The sequence below is a fragment of the Chiloscyllium plagiosum genome, chromosome 12 (assembly GCF_004010195.1).
Source record: "Chiloscyllium plagiosum isolate BGI_BamShark_2017 chromosome 12, ASM401019v2, whole genome shotgun sequence".
Taxonomy (NCBI): domain Eukaryota; kingdom Metazoa; phylum Chordata; class Chondrichthyes; order Orectolobiformes; family Hemiscylliidae; genus Chiloscyllium; species Chiloscyllium plagiosum.
The window spans coordinates 77,595,849-77,614,495 of record NC_057721.1 but is presented as its reverse complement, the minus strand read 5'-3'; the positions used below and the strand labels follow the sequence as shown (position 1 = coordinate 77,614,495).

The 18,647-nt window shown below is 41.9% G+C and overlaps 1 protein-coding gene across 2 annotated transcripts in view; it reads left to right on the top strand.

The window, feature by feature from the left end:
- The first annotated feature begins 219 nt into the window (after positions 1-219).
- The window catches only part of cxadr (CXADR Ig-like cell adhesion molecule), a 35,456-nt gene continuing 17,028 nt past the window's right edge, over positions 220-18,647 (top strand). The window contains exons 1-6 of one of the 2 annotated variants that reach the window (XM_043701410.1): positions 220-432; positions 1,500-1,704; positions 7,408-7,560; positions 9,572-9,694; positions 12,643-12,781; positions 13,631-13,820. In XM_043701410.1, the coding sequence (XP_043557345.1) occupies positions 235-432; positions 1,500-1,704; positions 7,408-7,560; positions 9,572-9,694; positions 12,643-12,781; positions 13,631-13,820 (1,008 nt within the window). In that variant the 5' untranslated portion in view covers positions 220-234. Of the gene's footprint in view, positions 433-1,499; positions 1,705-7,407; positions 7,561-9,571; positions 9,695-12,642; positions 12,782-13,630; positions 17,196-18,647 lie in introns of those variants that run through there. The other variant, XM_043701409.1, reaches the window with a different exon arrangement.

Sequence of the window (18,647 nt, the reverse complement as noted above, 5' to 3'; positions counted from 1 at the left end):
AGTGGAGGTGCTGATGTTGGACTGGGGTGGACAAAGTCAGATGTTACACATCACCAGGTAATAATACGACAGGTTTGTTTGAAATCACAAGTTTTTGGAGCATTGCTCCTTCATCTGACTTCACCTGACTTCATCTGGGGTCACGTGACTTCTGAACATGTAGAATAGATAAATGCTGCTGTGCAAGGTCGCACTCTGGTCCCTGACGCAGGATGTAGTTGGATACACAGCAAAATGTTGATGTTAACTTTTCCTTTCGCTGCAGGATGGTCACAGGGGTTAACTATTCTCCCAACCCAAAACCGTAAAGAGGCAGGAGATGGAGACAACGTGATGTTGGAGTGCAGGTTTGAGCTAGACAAAGCAGACATCGGCCCATTGGATATCGAGTGGTCAAAAACGCCCAATGATCCAGCGGATTCACCAATCATTGTGAGTATCGAGCCTGAGATTTAACCAGCTAAATCTATTTAGAGGCATAAATGTTAAAGGTTAAGGTGCAGTGATTGGTCAATTATTTAGACCAGTGCACAATCTGTCAACAGATCCAGAAACCCTGAGTTCAGCTCATTTTGAGAGAAAGAATATCAGAATTGCCCCCATCTGACTGTGCATGCTTGTTTCTTGCTCTCTCCTTGCTTCTGTACTCTTTGTCATGCTACTTTTGCGTGGCACACTCCCTTTCTGAGCACATGCTTTCTCTTTCTCTCTCTCTCTCACTCACTCACTCACTCACTCACTCACTCACTCAAGAGAAAGAATATCAGAATTGCCCCTGTCCGACTGTGCATGCTTGTTTCTTGCTCTCTCCTTGCTTCTGCACTCTTTGTCATGCTACTTTTGCGTGGCACACTCCCTTTCTGAGCACATGCTTTCTCTTTCTCTCTCTCTCTCACTCACTCACTCACTCACTCACTCACTCACTCACTCACATTAAAACACTAGATGCTGAAAGGACCTGACACAGCTGAAGTTGTTTCCCCAGAACATTAGATCACAGTCTCCAAGTCAAGGTCTGAGCAGTGATGAGCTGAGATGTGGAGAACCTCCTTCCTTCATTCAGGGAGGGCTGTGAATTATTCTGGAATTTTATATCCCAGAAAGCAATGGATACTGTCATTGAGTATATTCAAGACCAATATTAACAGATTCTGGAGGGAATTGAGGCAGATGGGGATTGTGTGGGAGAATGAAATTGATAGAGAATATTAAGCAAGTCTTAATGATTGGTTTAGCAAGCTTCAAGAGGCAAATGTTCTACTCTTCCGGTTTTTTATCAGCTTAACACCACAATCCCTATATGCTCTCTGGTCATCTATTACCTTTAGCTAATCAAGTCCTTACCTAATGCTGAAAAGTACCCCAGTGTGCCTTCTGGAGGTGAAATGATGGCACTGTATTTCTGCTCAGACACTATTCTACCAGTGTTAGTGAACTTACTCTCTGTCTACCTGACCTAACTGGGCTGCTTACTCATTAAACTGCTTTCTAATCAACAGGTTATTGACTATTCAGGGGACAGGACCTATGAGACACGTCTTGAAGACATGAAAGGTCGTGTGCACTTCAGTTCACCAGATCCCAAAAATGGCGATGCTTCCATCAACATCACCAGGTTGAGACTCAGTGATTCCGGAAGATACCATTGCAAAGTGAAGAAGTCTCCTGGTTCAAAGACCATATCAATCACGCTGGATGTTTTGAGTAAGGAAGCTGTCTTTGGCTGGAAATGGATTTATAAGATCCAGGAGCAGGAGTAGGCCATTCAGCCCTTCGAGCCTGCTCCACAATTCAATTTCATTGTGGCTGATCTCAACCTCACTTTTCTGCCCCCTCTCCATAACTCTTTAACCCATTGCCAGTTAAAAATCTGCCTACCTCCTCCTCAAATCTACCCCATGTCCATTGGCCACCACACTCTGGGGAGTGAATTCCACAGGTTCACTCTCTTTTGAGAGAATTAATTCCTCCTCATCTCTGTTTTAAATCTGCCACCCTTATTCCTAAAGCTATAACCTCTCATTCTAGATTGAGCCACAAGAGGAAATATCTCTCCACATCTATTTTGTCTTTGGCTGTTATATACCTCAATTATATCTCATGTTGTTGTTCTTCTGAATTCCAGAGAGTATAGGCCCAAACTGTTCAATCTCTCTTCATATGACAAACCTCTCCTCTCTGGAATCAATCTAGTGAACCTCCTCTGAATATCCTCCAGGGCAACTATATACCTTCTCATGAAAGGGGACAAAAATTACACGCAATACTTCAGGTGTGGTGTCACTAATGCCTTGCACAGTTACATCAACACTTCCCCACTTTTATATTATGTTCCTTTTGCAATAAATGCCAAATTTCCATTTGCCTTCCTTATTACCTGTTGTACCTGTAGATTCATGCAACAGGGCACACAGATCTCTCTGCACCTTAGAACTCTGATGTTTCTCTCTATTTTACATAATAAGTTTTGGATAACCCAGCTATCCCCTCCACCTCCACTTCAATCTATCACCATCGCCCCTCCCAGCTACCTTCACTCCAGCCCCCTCCCCACACACCCCCACTCCATTTATCTCTTGGCTCCCTTGTGCCCTGCTCCCCAACATTCCTGATGAAGAGCTTATGCTCAAAACGTTGACTGGCCTGCTTCTCGGATGCTGCCTAACCTGCTGTGCTTTTCTGGCACCACACTTTTTGACTCATACTTATCTATGTTAAAGTCCCATCTGCCAAATTTTGGCCCTTTCACCAAAACTAATCCGCTCCACTTGTAAATTTTTAATTTCTTCATTGCAACCTACTTAACCACCTGTTTTGGGATCATTGGCAAATTTGGCAATAATGCTTCTATTCCTGCATCTGAGTGATTAATTTAGGTTTTAATTAGTTCAGGCTCTGAGGACCAAAGCATGTGGCATACCATTAGTTATGTTTTGCCAAGCAGAAAAAGACTCATTTATCTGAACCCCCTACTTCCTGTTGGTTAGCCAGCCCCTATCCAAGTTAAGTTTACCCAAAACCCTATGTGATCTTGTGAATAACTATTTTGTTTATATACTTTATCAAATGACCAAATTCCCATTATCCACTTTGCTAGTTACATCTTTGAAAAAACAATAAGTCAAACACTATTTATACTTCATCAAAACCATAATTACTCTGATAGAACTGTGTTTTGACTTTCAAAATGTTCTGTTAATGTTTTCTGAATAATAGAACAAAGAACAAAGAAAGAACAAAGAAAATTTACAGCCCAGGAACAGTCCCTTCAGCCCTTCAAGCCTGAGCCAATCCAAATGTACTGTCTAAACCTGTCGCCCAATTCCTAAGCACCTGTATCCCTCTGCTCCCAATCTACTCGTGCATCTGTCCAGACGCATTTAAATGAATCTACCGTGCCTGCCTCTACCACCTCTGCTAGCAACACGTTCCAGACGCCCACCACCCTCTGTGTGAAGTACTTGCCGTGTGTATTCCCCTTAAACTTTCCACCTCTCACCTTGAAAGCAATGCCTCTTGTTATTGAATCCCTCACCCTGGGAAAAAACTTGTATCTTTAGGTTCTAACAATTTCCCAAAAATGCATTAAACTAACTGTTTTCCAGTTTCCTATTATCTGTCCAATTCCTTTTTGAATAGAATATAGAATCTCTACAGTGTGGAAACAGGTCTTTTAGTCCAACAAGTCCATACTGACCCTCCAAAGAGTATCCCACCCAGATCCATTCCTCTGACTAATGCACCTGACCGACACATCATTGAACACTATGGGATAATTTAGTATGGCCGATTCACCTAGCCTGCACATCTTTGACTGTGGGAGGAAACTGGAGCACCCAAAGGAAACCCGCGCAGACACAGGGAGGACATGCAAATTCCACACAGTCACTTGAGGTTGGAATCAAATCCGGGTCCCTGGCGCTGTGAGGCAACAATGCTAACCACTGAGCCACGTGCCACCCCCATAATAATAGCATTTTTCCTATCCACCAGAACATTTCAGATTTGAAGGAACTTTGGAATATTATAACAAATTTATTAATTATCTCTGGTGCTACTTCCTTTAAGACCCTCAAATATAGGCCTTCAGGCCCTGAGGGTTTACCTGCTTTCAGTCTCAGTGGTTTGCTTAGTACTTTTCCTCCAGTAATGATTGTTTTGAGCCCCTAATTTTCTGTAACCTTTGCGATAGCTCTTACCATTGGAATGGTACTACTGTCCTCCACCATGGAAACTGAGGCAAAATATTCTTTACCATTTCTGTTTCCCGACTATTAACCCCTCCAATCCCCTCTTCTGGGGACTATCATTCACTTTAGCTATTTGCTTCCCTTTTACATTCTTTTATAAGTTTTGGCTATATTCTTTTTCATAATTTACAATTGCTCTTGTTATTACTTTTTTTGAAGCATCCCTTAGTTGATGTTTAAAAGTATCCAGTCTTCCATCCTGCTATTAGCAATGATTTGCCTTGGTTTTTTATGTTATGTTATCTTTATATCCATTACTTAGCTCTGGATGTTTCCCATCCCTCTTGCAATGTTTCTTCCTTTCTGGATTATATTTTAGTTAGAAGGAATTGAATATCTCTTTAAACATCTGCTATTGCTCTAAACAGTTCTACCTTTTAAAATCTTCCTTATAACCAGTTGATTAGATTGGATTCCCTACAGTGTGGAAACAGGCCTTTCGGCCCAACAAGTCCACACCGATCCTCCGAAGAGTAACTCATTCAGACCCATTTCCCTCTGACTAATGAACCTAACACTCTGGGCAATTTAGGATGGCCAGTTCACCTGACCTGCGCATCTTTGGATTGTGGGAGGAAACCGGAGCACCTAGAGAATGTGCGACCTCCATGCAGACAGTCGCCCAATGCTGGAATCGAACCTGGGTCCCTGGCGCTATGAAATAACAGTGCTAAAAACTGAGCCAACATGCTGCCCCAATTTAGCCCCACTTGGGCTAAGTCTGCCCTTATGCCTACATGATTACCTTTGTTTAACTCCAGAATGTTAGTGTGGGACTCTACTTTCTCAACCTCAAACTGATTTGTAATCCTAGAATGCTATGATCACTCTTCCCGAGAGGATCCTTTATTATGAGATTATTCATTAATTCTACCTCATACATAATATCAAATCCAGAACAGCCTGCTCCCTGGTTTTCTCTTCAATATTATTGCTCCAAGTAATCTAACACATTGAATGTATTGTCCCTCAAGGCTATCCCTTGCCACTTCGATTAATCCAATCTGTTTGCGTACAGAAATCCCATGAATACCTTTCTTCCAATCCCCCAGTATATCCTGGTCTATGCTGTACTGTGGGACTATTATTCGGATTTGTTCATTGGTTTGTTTTTAATCAACCTGTTTCAGAGATGTTATTACACACTTTTGGAGCAGGTAGGATTTGAACCCAGGCCTCCAGTTAGGGACACTACTACAGCACCATAAAAGCCCTCATGATTTGGTCACAGATCTTTATCCCGACGATTGGAAAATGTTTATTGGCTCCTCACCTTAAAGGTTGGGATTCCGCACCTCAGAATACAGCTGAGGTTGGGAAGTCAGGACAATGGACCTACAAAAGAAAAAATGTAGCAAGGAGGTGACAGCATCTTGGTAAGAGTCAAAAGATTTTGGTGGAGGAGTAGGCTGTGTGTAAACTGGGAATGTTGCAAACGGAGGAAGGTGGGAATGTGAGGCTACAGAGGATTGGGAGGGATTGGAGGAGACTGGAAAAAGCTGGATGCTTCCTTCATGGAACGCCAGTAAGGAATGGTCCCACTCTTGGGGACAAACGGGAAGTGCTTAAAGGCACTCACTTTATATAATCAACAGATTCCACCTCCTTTTCATGACTGACTTTTCCAAACCTCAAGACCAATATACCTGCTGAGAAAATGGAAACAGATTTCTAATTGGGCTCTCACTATCACCTGGTATATTTAAAACAAAAATCAGGGTGGAATGCCCAGATGCCTCAATATTCATCCACATAAAAATGGCAACCTGTGTGTTGTTATGGACCAGGCCAGACCCCCTCAAAACATTTCACGTTACTAGGCTGGGCACTAACTTTGCTTGTTGTTTTAAGCAGGTCTAATGGTGAATATTCCAGGAGTGATGTAGATGGTCTCACCATTTCGTTTTAAACAAAACAGAATTTATTTTCAATATTACTGAATGAAACACAAACAAAAGAGAACATAATATAGAGTAACTTAACTTTTAAAAAAACACAATCAACTCTATCGCACCTTAATGATACCATTCCAAAATACTTGCAACATTCCCATAAACACCCATTTGGCAAAAAGGTAAAATCAGACACAGCTTCTTACAGGAGAGATGTCCGAGACAGGGAGAGGATCAGCATGGAACTGTTTCTTTGATCAGCAAATCTGAACAGCCAGACAGTTAAAATCAAAACAAACCAGAGAAAAGCTGAGCTGGGAGAACTGGCCACTCCCCTTTCATTGTACAAGGATTTTTATTAAATTTGAAAGCAGTATCCGTTAGGTATAATCAAATTGGCCTTAAAATCCATCCACACCTGACACATCAGAACTTCTGTACTTACAAAACCTTAAAGAAAAACAAAAGACAGAATAACCATGTCAAACGATTGTCACAGTGTCTTCCAATCTGGCTGAGGATGGGAGGATGGTGATGGTGGAGATTTATATTAAATGTCTCACTGTTCAGCTAAACAATCCACCTCTTCCACAGTCCCCAGATTGCAAACACCACTCTGTATAATGCTCGCTCACGCTGTCTCTCATGCTTGTGTGTTCTCTCATGCTTGCTCGCTCACGTGTTTTTTTTTCTCCCTCTCTCTCTCTGTAGCGGGCAATCTCAAACACCTATCCTACCTCCTGTTGACTCTTTTCACTGCCTGAGTTCCCCTACACGGTTGCCACCTTCTCTATGAAATGTATCTAAAATAACTTGTCAATTCATCTTCCTCTTTTTACAAATGAGTGTTAGATATTGGGATCCCTTTAAAAACTGAATTTTCCTAGTGTTTACTGTACAGCTTCAGATCTCATTGCAGCTGTAATTAGCCTTCCAAAGTCCTAGCATGGGAACAATTATGAGAATTATGGATGGCCTGATATGCGTTGAACTAATGTAAACATTTTGTTAACAAGACCAATATGCTTTATTTATCTAATTAATGAAGGTATCAAATCAAAACTGCTGCTTCTCAACAGACTATCTTAAAATTACTTACAATTTGTTGAATTGCCAGTTGAGGTAACTGTGATCACTCACCTCCTAACATCAACATGAGGAACCTGTTGCTGGAGGTGGTGGTGATTCCTAACTCAAGTTGGATTTCAGTTTATCCCTAACCTTCAGAACCTTGAATTCCTTTGTGCTTCATGTTTGTGCTGTAGTGAGACCAAGCAATACAAAATGTTACGTGGATGGAACTCATGAGGTTGGAAAAGATGCAATGTTGAAATGTTCAAGTGAAGGAACACCCCCTATCAAATACATCTGGACCAGACAGAGCCCATCAAATCTGATGCCTCCTTCTGCAGTTGCAGGTCAGTACATTTTATACTGAGCTCTTTGGGATTATGTAGAGTATTTGTGAAGGCTGTGGAAGGCATAATGATAACATGTGGAATGCTGCCTGTGTTTACATTGTGCTCTCAGGCTCTGCGATGGTTGAGGAATCAAATTATCGCCTAGATATCAAGGGCATCAAAGTTATCATCCTGAATAAACAGTCATGAACTTGGCATGAAAGCTAGCAACTCTCATTATTGCGCCTGGAAGACTGAAGAGTGCCGAGTCAAAGGCTGTCCCTCAAGCTTTGTCAAGTAAATGCCAGACTATGACCATCACTAATAAGAGACAATCTAACCACTGCCCTTTGACAATCAATGGTGCTACCAACACTGAATCCCCCACTATTCACATCCTGGGGGTTAGTGTTCATCAGAAACTCAACAGGATTCACCACGTAAACACACTGAAGTAGTTGAGGCTTCCTCATTGAATGTCTTTAAAGTTAAGATAGTGAATTTTTTTTGAACAGTAAAGGAATTAAGAATTATGGTGAGAGGAGCTGAGGCCATGAAAAGATCAGCCATGACCTTATTGAATGGTGCAGCAGGCTCGAAGGGCCAGATGGCCTACTCCTGCTCCTAGTTCTTATACTGCATGGAGTAACTCACCTCCTGACTGCCCAAAGCCTGCCCACCATCGACAAAGCAAAATTCAGGAGTGTGATGGAATACTCCCACTTGCCTGGATGGGTGCAGTCCCAACAACACTCAAAGCTTAACACCATCCAGGGCAAAGCAGCCCCCTTGATTGGAGCCACATCCACAAACATCTTCTCCCTCCACCACTGATGCTCAGTAACATCAGTGTGTGCCATCTACAAAATGCACAGCAGAAATTCACCAAGGATTCTTAGACAGCACCTTCCAAACCCACAGCCACTTCCATCTAGAAGGACAAGGGTAGCAGATACATGGAAACATCACCGTCTGTAAGATCCCCTCCAAGCCATTCACCATCCTGACTTGGATATATATCATGGTTCCTTCACAGTCGCTGGGTCAATATCCTGGAATTCCCTCCCTCATGGCATTGTGGGTCAACCTACAGCAAATGGAGTGCACCTTCACAAAGGCAATTCGGGATGGGCAATAAATATTTGTCAGAGCTGAAAATGTGTTGCTGGAAAAGCACAGCAGGTCAGGCAGCATCCAAGGAACAGGAGAATCGACGTTTCGGGCATTCTCCTGTTCCTTGGATGCTGCCTGACCTGCTGCGCTTTTCCAGCAACACATTTTCAGCTCTGATCTCCAGCATCTGCAGTCCTCACTTTCTCCTCAATAAATATTTGTCAGCCAACGATGCCCACACCTCTCCGATGAATTTAAAAATAAGCTTGCATTAAGATTCAGTGGAATAGTAACAGATGACTAGGGTCATAAGCTATAGCATGGTGCTCAGTTTGCATTTGGTTACTCCAATGTAGGGGAGACAGCATTGTGAAAAATGAATCCTGTACTTTTTAATTCATTCATGGGATGATTTACTGTTTAGACCATTCAGAAAAACCAGGAAGCAGTTAAATGTCAACCCCATTGCTATAAGTGTACAGTAACATTTAGATCAGATCAGGTGAGGATGGCAGATTTCCTTCCCTAAAGGACATTAATAAGCCAAATGATTAAATCTACTTAATTGAATGAATGGATGAAAACTCGCACTCGCTTTCCCTGCCTGTGCCCTCTCAATGCCTCCACTTCTGCTCTGAAGTTGACGACTTAAAAATTCTTTCCTTGTAACCTTCTCATACAAGCATACTCTCCCTGAAATAGGCTCGTGGTTTCCAATACTTCCCCCTAACTTTCATTTTCAAGGAGCACAAACTGGTGTTGCTCTCTCTCTGAAATAAATATTTGCACCACTTGCTGCTTGCAGACTTCCAAAAGAGGCCTAACCACCGACTTGTGACTTTAACTTGTTGCCACTGTTTCTAATCTTCACCGAATTTTCTTGGACTTTAAATAACCAGTTTCTTTTTCTCTGCAGATGTCATCTCAGGAACTCTGAAATTCAAAAACGCAACAACGGATTACTCTGGTGACTACGCATGTACAGCTAGCAATCGAATTGATAGTTCACAATGTGTCGTCAGGTTGTCAGTCTCATCCTGTAAGTACTTCTACTTCCAATGCACTTTCGTTTTTCAAGTTGTTATTGTCTCTCTCCAGAAAGCCATTCCACTGGCTCATAGTTCCACGGTTGTTCCCTGAGGTAGATGTTTGGAGGAGTAGAAAGAAAAGGCATCCATTTCTGTAGCATCTTTCCCGTCCTTGAGTTGTCTCAAGGTACCTTCCAGGAAGTGAAGAGCTTTATAAAACTAACAAGTGCCCACAAGCTCCCATAAGTAGCTACTGACCAGATACTCCTTTGTTATTCCTCAAATAAACAAGAAGAAAATCAAGCAGCCGGAGCACCCTAGAGAATTCCAATGATTTTTTTTTAAAAAATTTCCTTTTCCTCAAAAAAACCTGCAGATTGCTTTGTTTTGAGGGATGTAATAAACCAGTTGGGCTTTTATGAAAATAATGAGGACTGCTGTTCTGATACCTCAAACCTCTGTTGCCTTGGTAACATTTGCTCATTGTCTAAGCAATATTAAAAGGCCAGAAGAGGCAATTAGAAGGAATGCAGTGACTTGTTACAGTGCACTATGTGAAAGGTTAGCGAATGCAAATTTGATAACTTTCAAGGTGGAACAAGATAAACACTTTGGGTCAATGTTTGCAGGGCTATGGAAAGGTACAGGCTGTTGGAATTTTTCAAAGACTAAGTATGGTTGGCATGGAAGGTGACTTTACCCATGTACAAATATGAGCATATCTACATACAAATCAGGAGCAGCAGTCAGGCATTCAGATCCTTGATCTTGCTCTACCATACAATAAGATCGTGGTTGATATGTTTGTGTTCTGAATTCTACATCCCCATCTACTTCCAGTAGCCTTAGATTTTTGTTACTGTAAAGGAATCAGTCTGCCATGGAGTAAAAAATATTCATTGACGCTACCTCCCCAGCCTTCTGAGGCAAGATTCCAGACTACTGTGCAAACTGCAGAGAAAGGGTTCGCCTCCTGTTTGATCTAATAAGGGAAAACTCCTGATTTTTAAATAGTGCCCCCTTTAGTTCTTGATTCACCCACAAGAGGAAACATCCCTTCTGTGTTGACGATGTTGGTGACCTCTCACAGTCCCACATGCTTCAATCAAGTTGCACCTCACTCTTATAAACTTTAGAGATCATGAGCCCAGTCTGACCAGCCTTCTCTCGTACTTATCAATGTGCAAAGGTCCTCTGAAACACTTCAATGCATTTATGTCTTTCTCTAAATAATTGAGATGAGAAGTGAATACTTGAGTGAGAGAGATGTGGTCTCATAAGCATCTTACATCATTGAAGCATACCACCCTTGCTTTTTATGTTCCGTTCTTCTCATTAATCATCATCATTGACAATCAATTGCTACTGAGTATGATTGTCCATCTAGGAAATTCCATGTCACTGGGCATGGGTTCTGCAGCTCCTTCTGTAGCAGTGAGCCTGATCCTACAGCCACATCTCCAACCACACATTTCACCGGTCTTTCTGAGAGTTGGGAGTAGTTCTTGATCTTGAGATCGTTGGCATTCCTTTCTCCAGTTCCTTTTCCGTACGTCCTCTTGTCGATGGATATTCTCAAAGAATCATCTCTCTTTCTGCCAAGCCAGTTCCTTCTGAGCAATAGTCTCCCATACGTAGACATCTGTGATGCATTTCCTGAGGGAAACTTTCAGGGAGGTATGCTCATTCATCTTTAGCTGACTTCTTCCCACAAGCTTCAGTGTGAGCTCACCTCTGTGTTTCCAAAACTAGTTCCTGCTTTCATTATTCTGCAATTTCCTCATGCTGCAATTTCAATACATTGCATTCTTAAAGCCCTGTTCCTGACTCTTGCAAGCTCAGCACAATTCACGTGCGTTCACTGTGTTATGCATAGTTCTTAGGTTTGTCCTTAAGTTCACAGAGTGGAGGGATTATTTTATAGGAAAAGCTTAAACAGATTGGGATTCCACTGACTGGAGTGAAAAAGAGTAAGAGGTGATCTCATTGAAACATACTTTAAGCTCCTTAAGAATCCTGTGTGGCAGTGGAAAGGCACAGCAGGTCAGGCAGGCATCTGAGGAGCAAGACCGTCAACGTTTCAGGCATAATCCTTTATCAGGTCCTGATGAACGGTTATGCCCAAAATGTCAACTCTCCTGCTCTTCCGATGCAGCCTGACCTGCTGTGTTTTTCCAGCATCACACATCATCGATTCTGATTCCCCAGTATCTGCACTGTCTCCTCCTTAAGGGGCTTGACAGAGTGCACGATGGGAGTCTAAGACCAGAGGACTCAGTCTCAGAATAAAGGGGTGCCAATTTAAGACCAGGATAAGGAGGAATTTCTTATCTGTGTGTCATGTGTTGTTGAAACCCCTTGTCACAATGAGCTGTGGAGGTTGAGGTAGTTTCCTAATCATTAGAATAATTGAAGGTTATGAGGAAAACACAGGAACGTGGTCATGAGGGATAATGGATCAGCCCTGATTTTATTCATTGATGGAGTAGGCTGTTTCTAATGTAGTATATTGCCAGAAGCAATTGTTCTCAAAAAAAGCAGAGACACCAATTGGAACCTTTCTCAACGGATAAGTTGAGCACAAATGAAAGAAGGTGCAGTCACTGACCTTCAGGTTGACACATAAAGGTGAAGTTGCCATGGGTCCCAGGGGACCACAGGGCTGCCTTCTCATTAGAGGTGATGATCATCAGAGAGACAATTGGTGGTGGTTTAACGTGAAGGTCATCATTCCTCAGACAGGGGGGAGGGCTGAGAGGATCATTGCATCTTCATGGTACCCTTAGCCAGTGACAGGAATCGAACCTGCACTGTTGACATCACTGTGTATTGCAAACTAGTCAACTGAGCTAACAAGCCTCTCCTTTTGAATGGGGAAAGTGAAGAATGTGTTTTGTGTGGAAACATGACTGAACCCCTCACTGAATTAAAAACTGGAATTTATTGGTCCTTTTTGAAGCATCCAACAATGCCGGGAAGATAGCGGGAGCTATTATTGGTGTACTACTGGCTTTATTGTTGCTGGCCATCATCATCTGGTGCTGTCTTCGGAGAAAGAAACAGCAAACCTACGAGAAGGAGCAGCCTTATGAAATAAGGTAATCACAAATAATCGCCTGTTAGCGCAACAGTTGAATGTCACCTGGAGAGGGAAAAGAACTTGCTGTCAAGGCTTTTTATCTCGCATTCATCAGGACAAGTGCAAGAGTGGCAAATTAGGCAGGGAAGACCAATTTATACTACATGAGCAAAGCGATGACTGTGTTGACTTGAGTTAGCATTCCTTATTGTGCCCTTTGAAATTTAGCACTTTTGTTCAAATAGGAACATAAATATTATTTCTGTTGTCCTGGAAAATACTTATTCTTAAATCAACATCACAAAATAATTTCTGTTCACGGGAGGTGTTGAGAGTTCAACATTGCAACATTTTATTTTAAAAGTCAAAGAATTGACTTGACTCCAGTTGGACTTTTGTTTGTATATTCATTTATGGGATGTGGGTGTTGTCTTGGCTAGCAGGTAATGCCCATCCCTAATTGCCCACAGGGCTGTTAAGCATCAACCACATTGTTGTGGGTCAGGGGTCACTTGGGCCAGCCCAGCTAAGGATGGCAGTATCCTCCCCTAGATGGGCATCAGTGAACCAGATGGGCTTTTCCCCAAAAGTTGGCAAAAGGTCATCGTTAGACTTTTAATTCCTGAGTTTAATCAAGTTCAAATTCCATCATCAGTCATGGTGGGAATTGATCTGGGTCCCAAGGACATTACCTGGGTCTCTGAGCTACAAGTCCAGTGATAAGGTCACCAGGCCATTGCCTCCTGATAATAGCACCACAGTCAGCACTTTTATATCCAGAGTTTGATTTTGAGATGTGAGGATTTTATTTGGTGTGGTGGGTTCTCTGCATTGTGTTTAAAAGACGTCTCACTCCCTGTTTTAACAGAGAGGATGTTCCTGCCCCAAAAAGTCGGGTTTCAACGGCTCGAAGCTACACCGTGGGTTCACAGCGTTCCTCTCTGGGCTCCATGTCTCCCTCCAATATGGAACCCTACAAAACCCATTACGATCGACTGGCTACAAATGACTTGGAACATCTGCCCAATCACAGCCCGAGTATCAACCCTTCGTACAAGGTAGCTGCTCCTAGTCTGAATCGTATGGGGGCTGTTCCTGTCATGATTCCAGCACAACATTGCGATGGTTCCATTGTGTAACACCCCATTCAAACATCTTCTTGTCCTGACCTTTCTGATACACTATGTGAATTGAGAGGACTATCTTGAATTTGACAGTCCGCTAATATTGCGATTGCCTTTTGTACAGTGTGCACATTTAGAAAGTGTCCTAGAGTTTATTCTTAGCTGAAGCTGATAAGAATTTTTCGTAAATGTTAAGAGTTTTGTCTCTGAAGTTTTATATGTAATTCATTTTAGGAAATTCTTGCACAAGCACACCAGAAAATGACTTTGGTTCACTTTAAGTTTGTCAGTTCAACTTGGTGTTATGATAAGGAGCATGCAGTGTGGAGAATTGGGAGGTGGGCTGAAGATAGTGGGAGTCAAAAGGAAGAAACAGCCAGAGGTCTTCCTCCAGATCAACATCTTATGTGTATGATTGAGTGACATTTGGTGACATCCTTTCAGGTGGTGGTGCTACCTGCAACCAAATATTTTTAGACGCTGTTGCCAATACATCAAACGATTGACAGATCCTATAATTTCGTATCTCTGCAGACAGTAGGAATGAATTTTCATTGTTGTTAAATTGTTTCTGGTAGATGGTCCTCATTTGTACATTGTACCCTTAGCATCAATCCTCTCAAAAACTGACATTGAAATGGCTACCTACACACATCCTTGGGCTTATAAATTAATGCAATTTTTATTCTCACTGATTTTTTATTTTAATTTTGGGAGGGATGGTATGCATATGAGGCTTCGATTCTCTTTCCTTACGTTCTTTGAAGTTCAGGGTTGTGCTAAATGGACCACGCTCCCTTTTTATGCTGTTTTTAAACCAACTAGATGTCTCTGCATTGGGTGCCTTTTTTAAAATTAGTAAATAGAAGTACGTTTTTGATTCATTGAGATGCCTTTTATCATTTATAGTAGGATGGAATTTCATGACCTTTTTGAAAACTTAATGAAAATATGGTAAAATAATGTGTATTCTGTATTATTTTGGTTAGTACTTTTGCTTAGTGAACGTTGGTGGTCAAGTTGACCAGGTAAGTGACCCTGAAGCTTGAGGACTTGATATGCAGAGATACTTAGTCAGCCCTGCTCCTCTGTGGCTCACTGGCTGAGGTGCTCAGTCTAATAATGCCAGTTGGATGGTCCCTTTGAAGAAAGTCATAAACATAACATCATAGAAAAATTAAAGTACATGAATGATAGACAAAATGGCCCCTTCCTGTATTCAGTTTTATAACTTTATTTTCTTTAATGAGATCAGTAATAAGCCTAGCAGACCAGTGATGCCAATTGCTTAGAGCCATAGTGATGTACAGTCTATGTCGACCAGATATCCTAAACTAATCTAGTCCCATTTGCCAGCAGTTGGCCCATATCCCTCTTAAACCCTTCATATTCATATACACTTCCGGATGCCTTTTAAATGTTGTAATTGTACCAGCTTCCACCACTTCCTCTGGCAGCTCATTCCATACACACACCACCCTCAGCATGAAAAGGTTGCCCCTTACGGTCCTTTCAAATGTTTCCACTCTAACACTAAACCAATGTCCTCTAGTTCTGGACTCCCCCACCCCACGGAATATACCTTGTCTATTTGCCTGATCCATGCCCCTCATGATTCCACTGTACTCTGAGGTAACCTTCTTCACTGTCCACTACTTGATATTGCATTAGCTGTTGTGTTGCTGGAGTTGGTGACCTCGATAATCCTGAGATAGTGAGAGTTTCGGGTAGAAGTGACAGGCTCAAGCTGGCCCTCCTCCGGGCTGCTGCCAGGTGTCCCTCCAGTCTTCCAGACAAGTGCTGCTAGTGTGTGTGCAACGCAGGAAACTGTTGGTGGAGAAGAATCACTGGAAACATGGATATGGCTAAGGGAGAAGCAGTAATGTTGGACAGTGGTATTTCAGATTTCAGGGCACGAACCATGCAGCAGGGTGGATGCTAGAACTGTGTGTATACTAGGCATCATTACAAAATTTTCACATCCCATGACGCAATCAGATGCTTTGCAATGCACTTCCACAAATGAACAGCCTTGTTTTGTGGGCCGGGTGGATACTGAATGGTGGGCAATAGTCCTGCAGTAACTAACACATAGTTGCACGTTTTTGGATCAGGAAAAATCGGGGATTGGAGTGAGGGAATGATGTGTTTTACTTCTCTACTGTTGATTTGAAGAACAAGTGATCAGGAACCAATTACTGCTATTGTATTAGAATATTGAAATTCTTTTTAAGCTGATAAGATTTTAACTTTCAACTTTCTCCTGTACTGTGTTTTTCTTTTTTTGTTGTTTATGTGATGTTATTTGGCAAAATGCTGGACAATTTTGTTTTCCAGCTATCTTTTTGAAGGAAATTCAAATAAGTGCATGCATTATCCCAAAGCCTTTCGTGTGAATCTAAAGGATCGATGAGCTTTAGAATTTTAATGTAACTGTTTTGTAAGAAGTTGAAAATTTGAATTTATCGTAGAGCTGTTTTGTGGATGTTAATCTCTGTCTTGTTTGAATCTTGTTGGTTAAAGTTACTGCATTATTCTAGCTGCAGGTTACCTAACCAAGATGAGATGACATGTTAAAGGATTTAAGTTAAGCAATTGGTGAAAAGAAGTTAACTGAATGAAGTGATGTAAAAACTGCTGATGTGGAATTTGGCTTTGTGATCCTATTTTCATTGTACATAGATTAGAGTCCTGATTGGTGTTTTGACCATTCAGATATAGCTATTATTTTTGTTAGACAGTGAAATGGGGACAGATTTAAGCCCATATTTTTTGACTCGTGTGTTGATTTGGATGTGCAGAAGCCTGGTTTTAATCTCATCAAATTCTGATTCTGTTGTGCAGCAACTCAAGCTATGAAGGCTTCAGAGTATTTTCATACGGTTCACAGTAGGTTAGCAAATAGTCATAGAGCTGTACAGCATGGAAATAGACCCTTTGGTCCAACTCATCGATGCCGACCAGATATCCTAAAGCAATTTAGTCCCACTTGCTAGCATTTCTCCAGGTTTGATTTCTGATGTCTGTTGCTGGTGAGTGTCATGATTTGGGAACTGTTCTGTGTTCAGGGCCAACAACGTCAGCTGCAGTCAGAGTGGGGTCAAGATGGGTCTGTCTCGTTGACATTAGAAACGTGTAAGGAACTGATGAGGTCAGGATCCAGCCTTTAAGAGTCAGGCATCCTATTCGAAATCTCATCATGTGGATTATTGAATCCTTACAGTGCAAAAAGAGGCTATTTGGCCCATCAAATTCGCACCGACACTCCAAAGAGTATCCCACCAAGACCCCTGCCCTATCCCTATAGCTCTGCATTTCCCATGGCTGATCCACCTTGCCTGCACATCCCTAGACACTACAGACAATTTAGCATAGCCAATCCACCCAACTTGCAGTTTGTACCATCGACAAGATACACTGTAGCAACTCACCATTACTTTTGGCAGCACATTCCAATTTGGAGACCTCAACCTGCACATTCTCCTCCAAGTCACACATCATCCCTGACTTGAGCTTTTTCTCTCTCTCCCCCCCCCCCCCCCAAGGTAAATACTAATAATTCCTTTCCTTAACAGCAGTACTCAGCACCCCTAGACCCAGGATGGTAGCAGCTCGAGAAGGCAGATTACCTTGTGGCCTCCTCCTGTTCCTTTCTGCTCTGAGATTCCATGACTACAAATTAGCTTCACTTATCAACAAAATGTGTTTAGATTGTTGATACCCCGTATCTGTTCCAAACCACAGATGTCCAAGGACAGTTAGCTGTTACGCAATCTCGATAACATAACCTATCAAAGTCAACGGTCTGCAGTAATTTCTGAAAGATGAGCAACAAACAATTTAAAGCTAGAATTCCTTGAAGACTTGTCAGCGCATTATGGAAAGAGTTCTAATTTTATTTCTCTTAAATAATCTGTTTTAAGCAGTCACATCTGCAGTCCTCTGATATTGATTGCCCTTGGGACCAAACACTTGCTTGAGGGTGGGATGAGTCAGGAACATCCCACTTATTCCATATCTGGGTTGTGTTGAGATAGCTGGGCTGCTGTGCGAGGTTTTGTGTTGGGAGGGCTAGTTAACCAGAGTTCCTGCTTACAGCTGGCAATCGATTAGCCCCATTAAATAGGACTGAAGGGTTTTGGGTGATGAGAGCATATGTGGAGATTGGGATTTAGTGTTCTCCGGAGTGGAATAGTTAATGCAGCCTCTAGCCATCTTTGCAAATGAGAGTCAACCACTCGACCGGTCAGTGTCCCAAGGGAAAAGGATGTTGGGGGAGATGGGGATGTGGGCAGTTAATGGACATCATAAACCTTTGTAAAAGTTTATGAAGGAATGTCAAAACAAATATGCAACCATGGTAGAGGTTGCTAAGTAGCTTGCAAATTGTTGACACAAATTGTATGCACTGATTCTCATACTTCTCTTGTACCTTGTAATGGTGTGTTGCCTCTTTCAGTTTAAAGAGATACACTTTTGATGATTCCTGTCATTTCTGTAGCTGACTTTAAATAAAGTTTTTAAATAAATGTTTGAGATGATAGAAACTCTGGCTACTTGGTATTTTGTAAGGAGTTAAAGATCACTACATACATTATGAGGAGCAGCCTAAATTTGAGAGGGTGTTCCTTCCTCTTTTCCTTTCTTTACTTTCACTTTCTCTATCTATTCTTCAGAAAATAGGAAATGGGATTTTGGATAGATGTAGATTCCCTGAGAATTCAACTTAATATCAGGACAGGAAGAGACCATTCAGTCCTT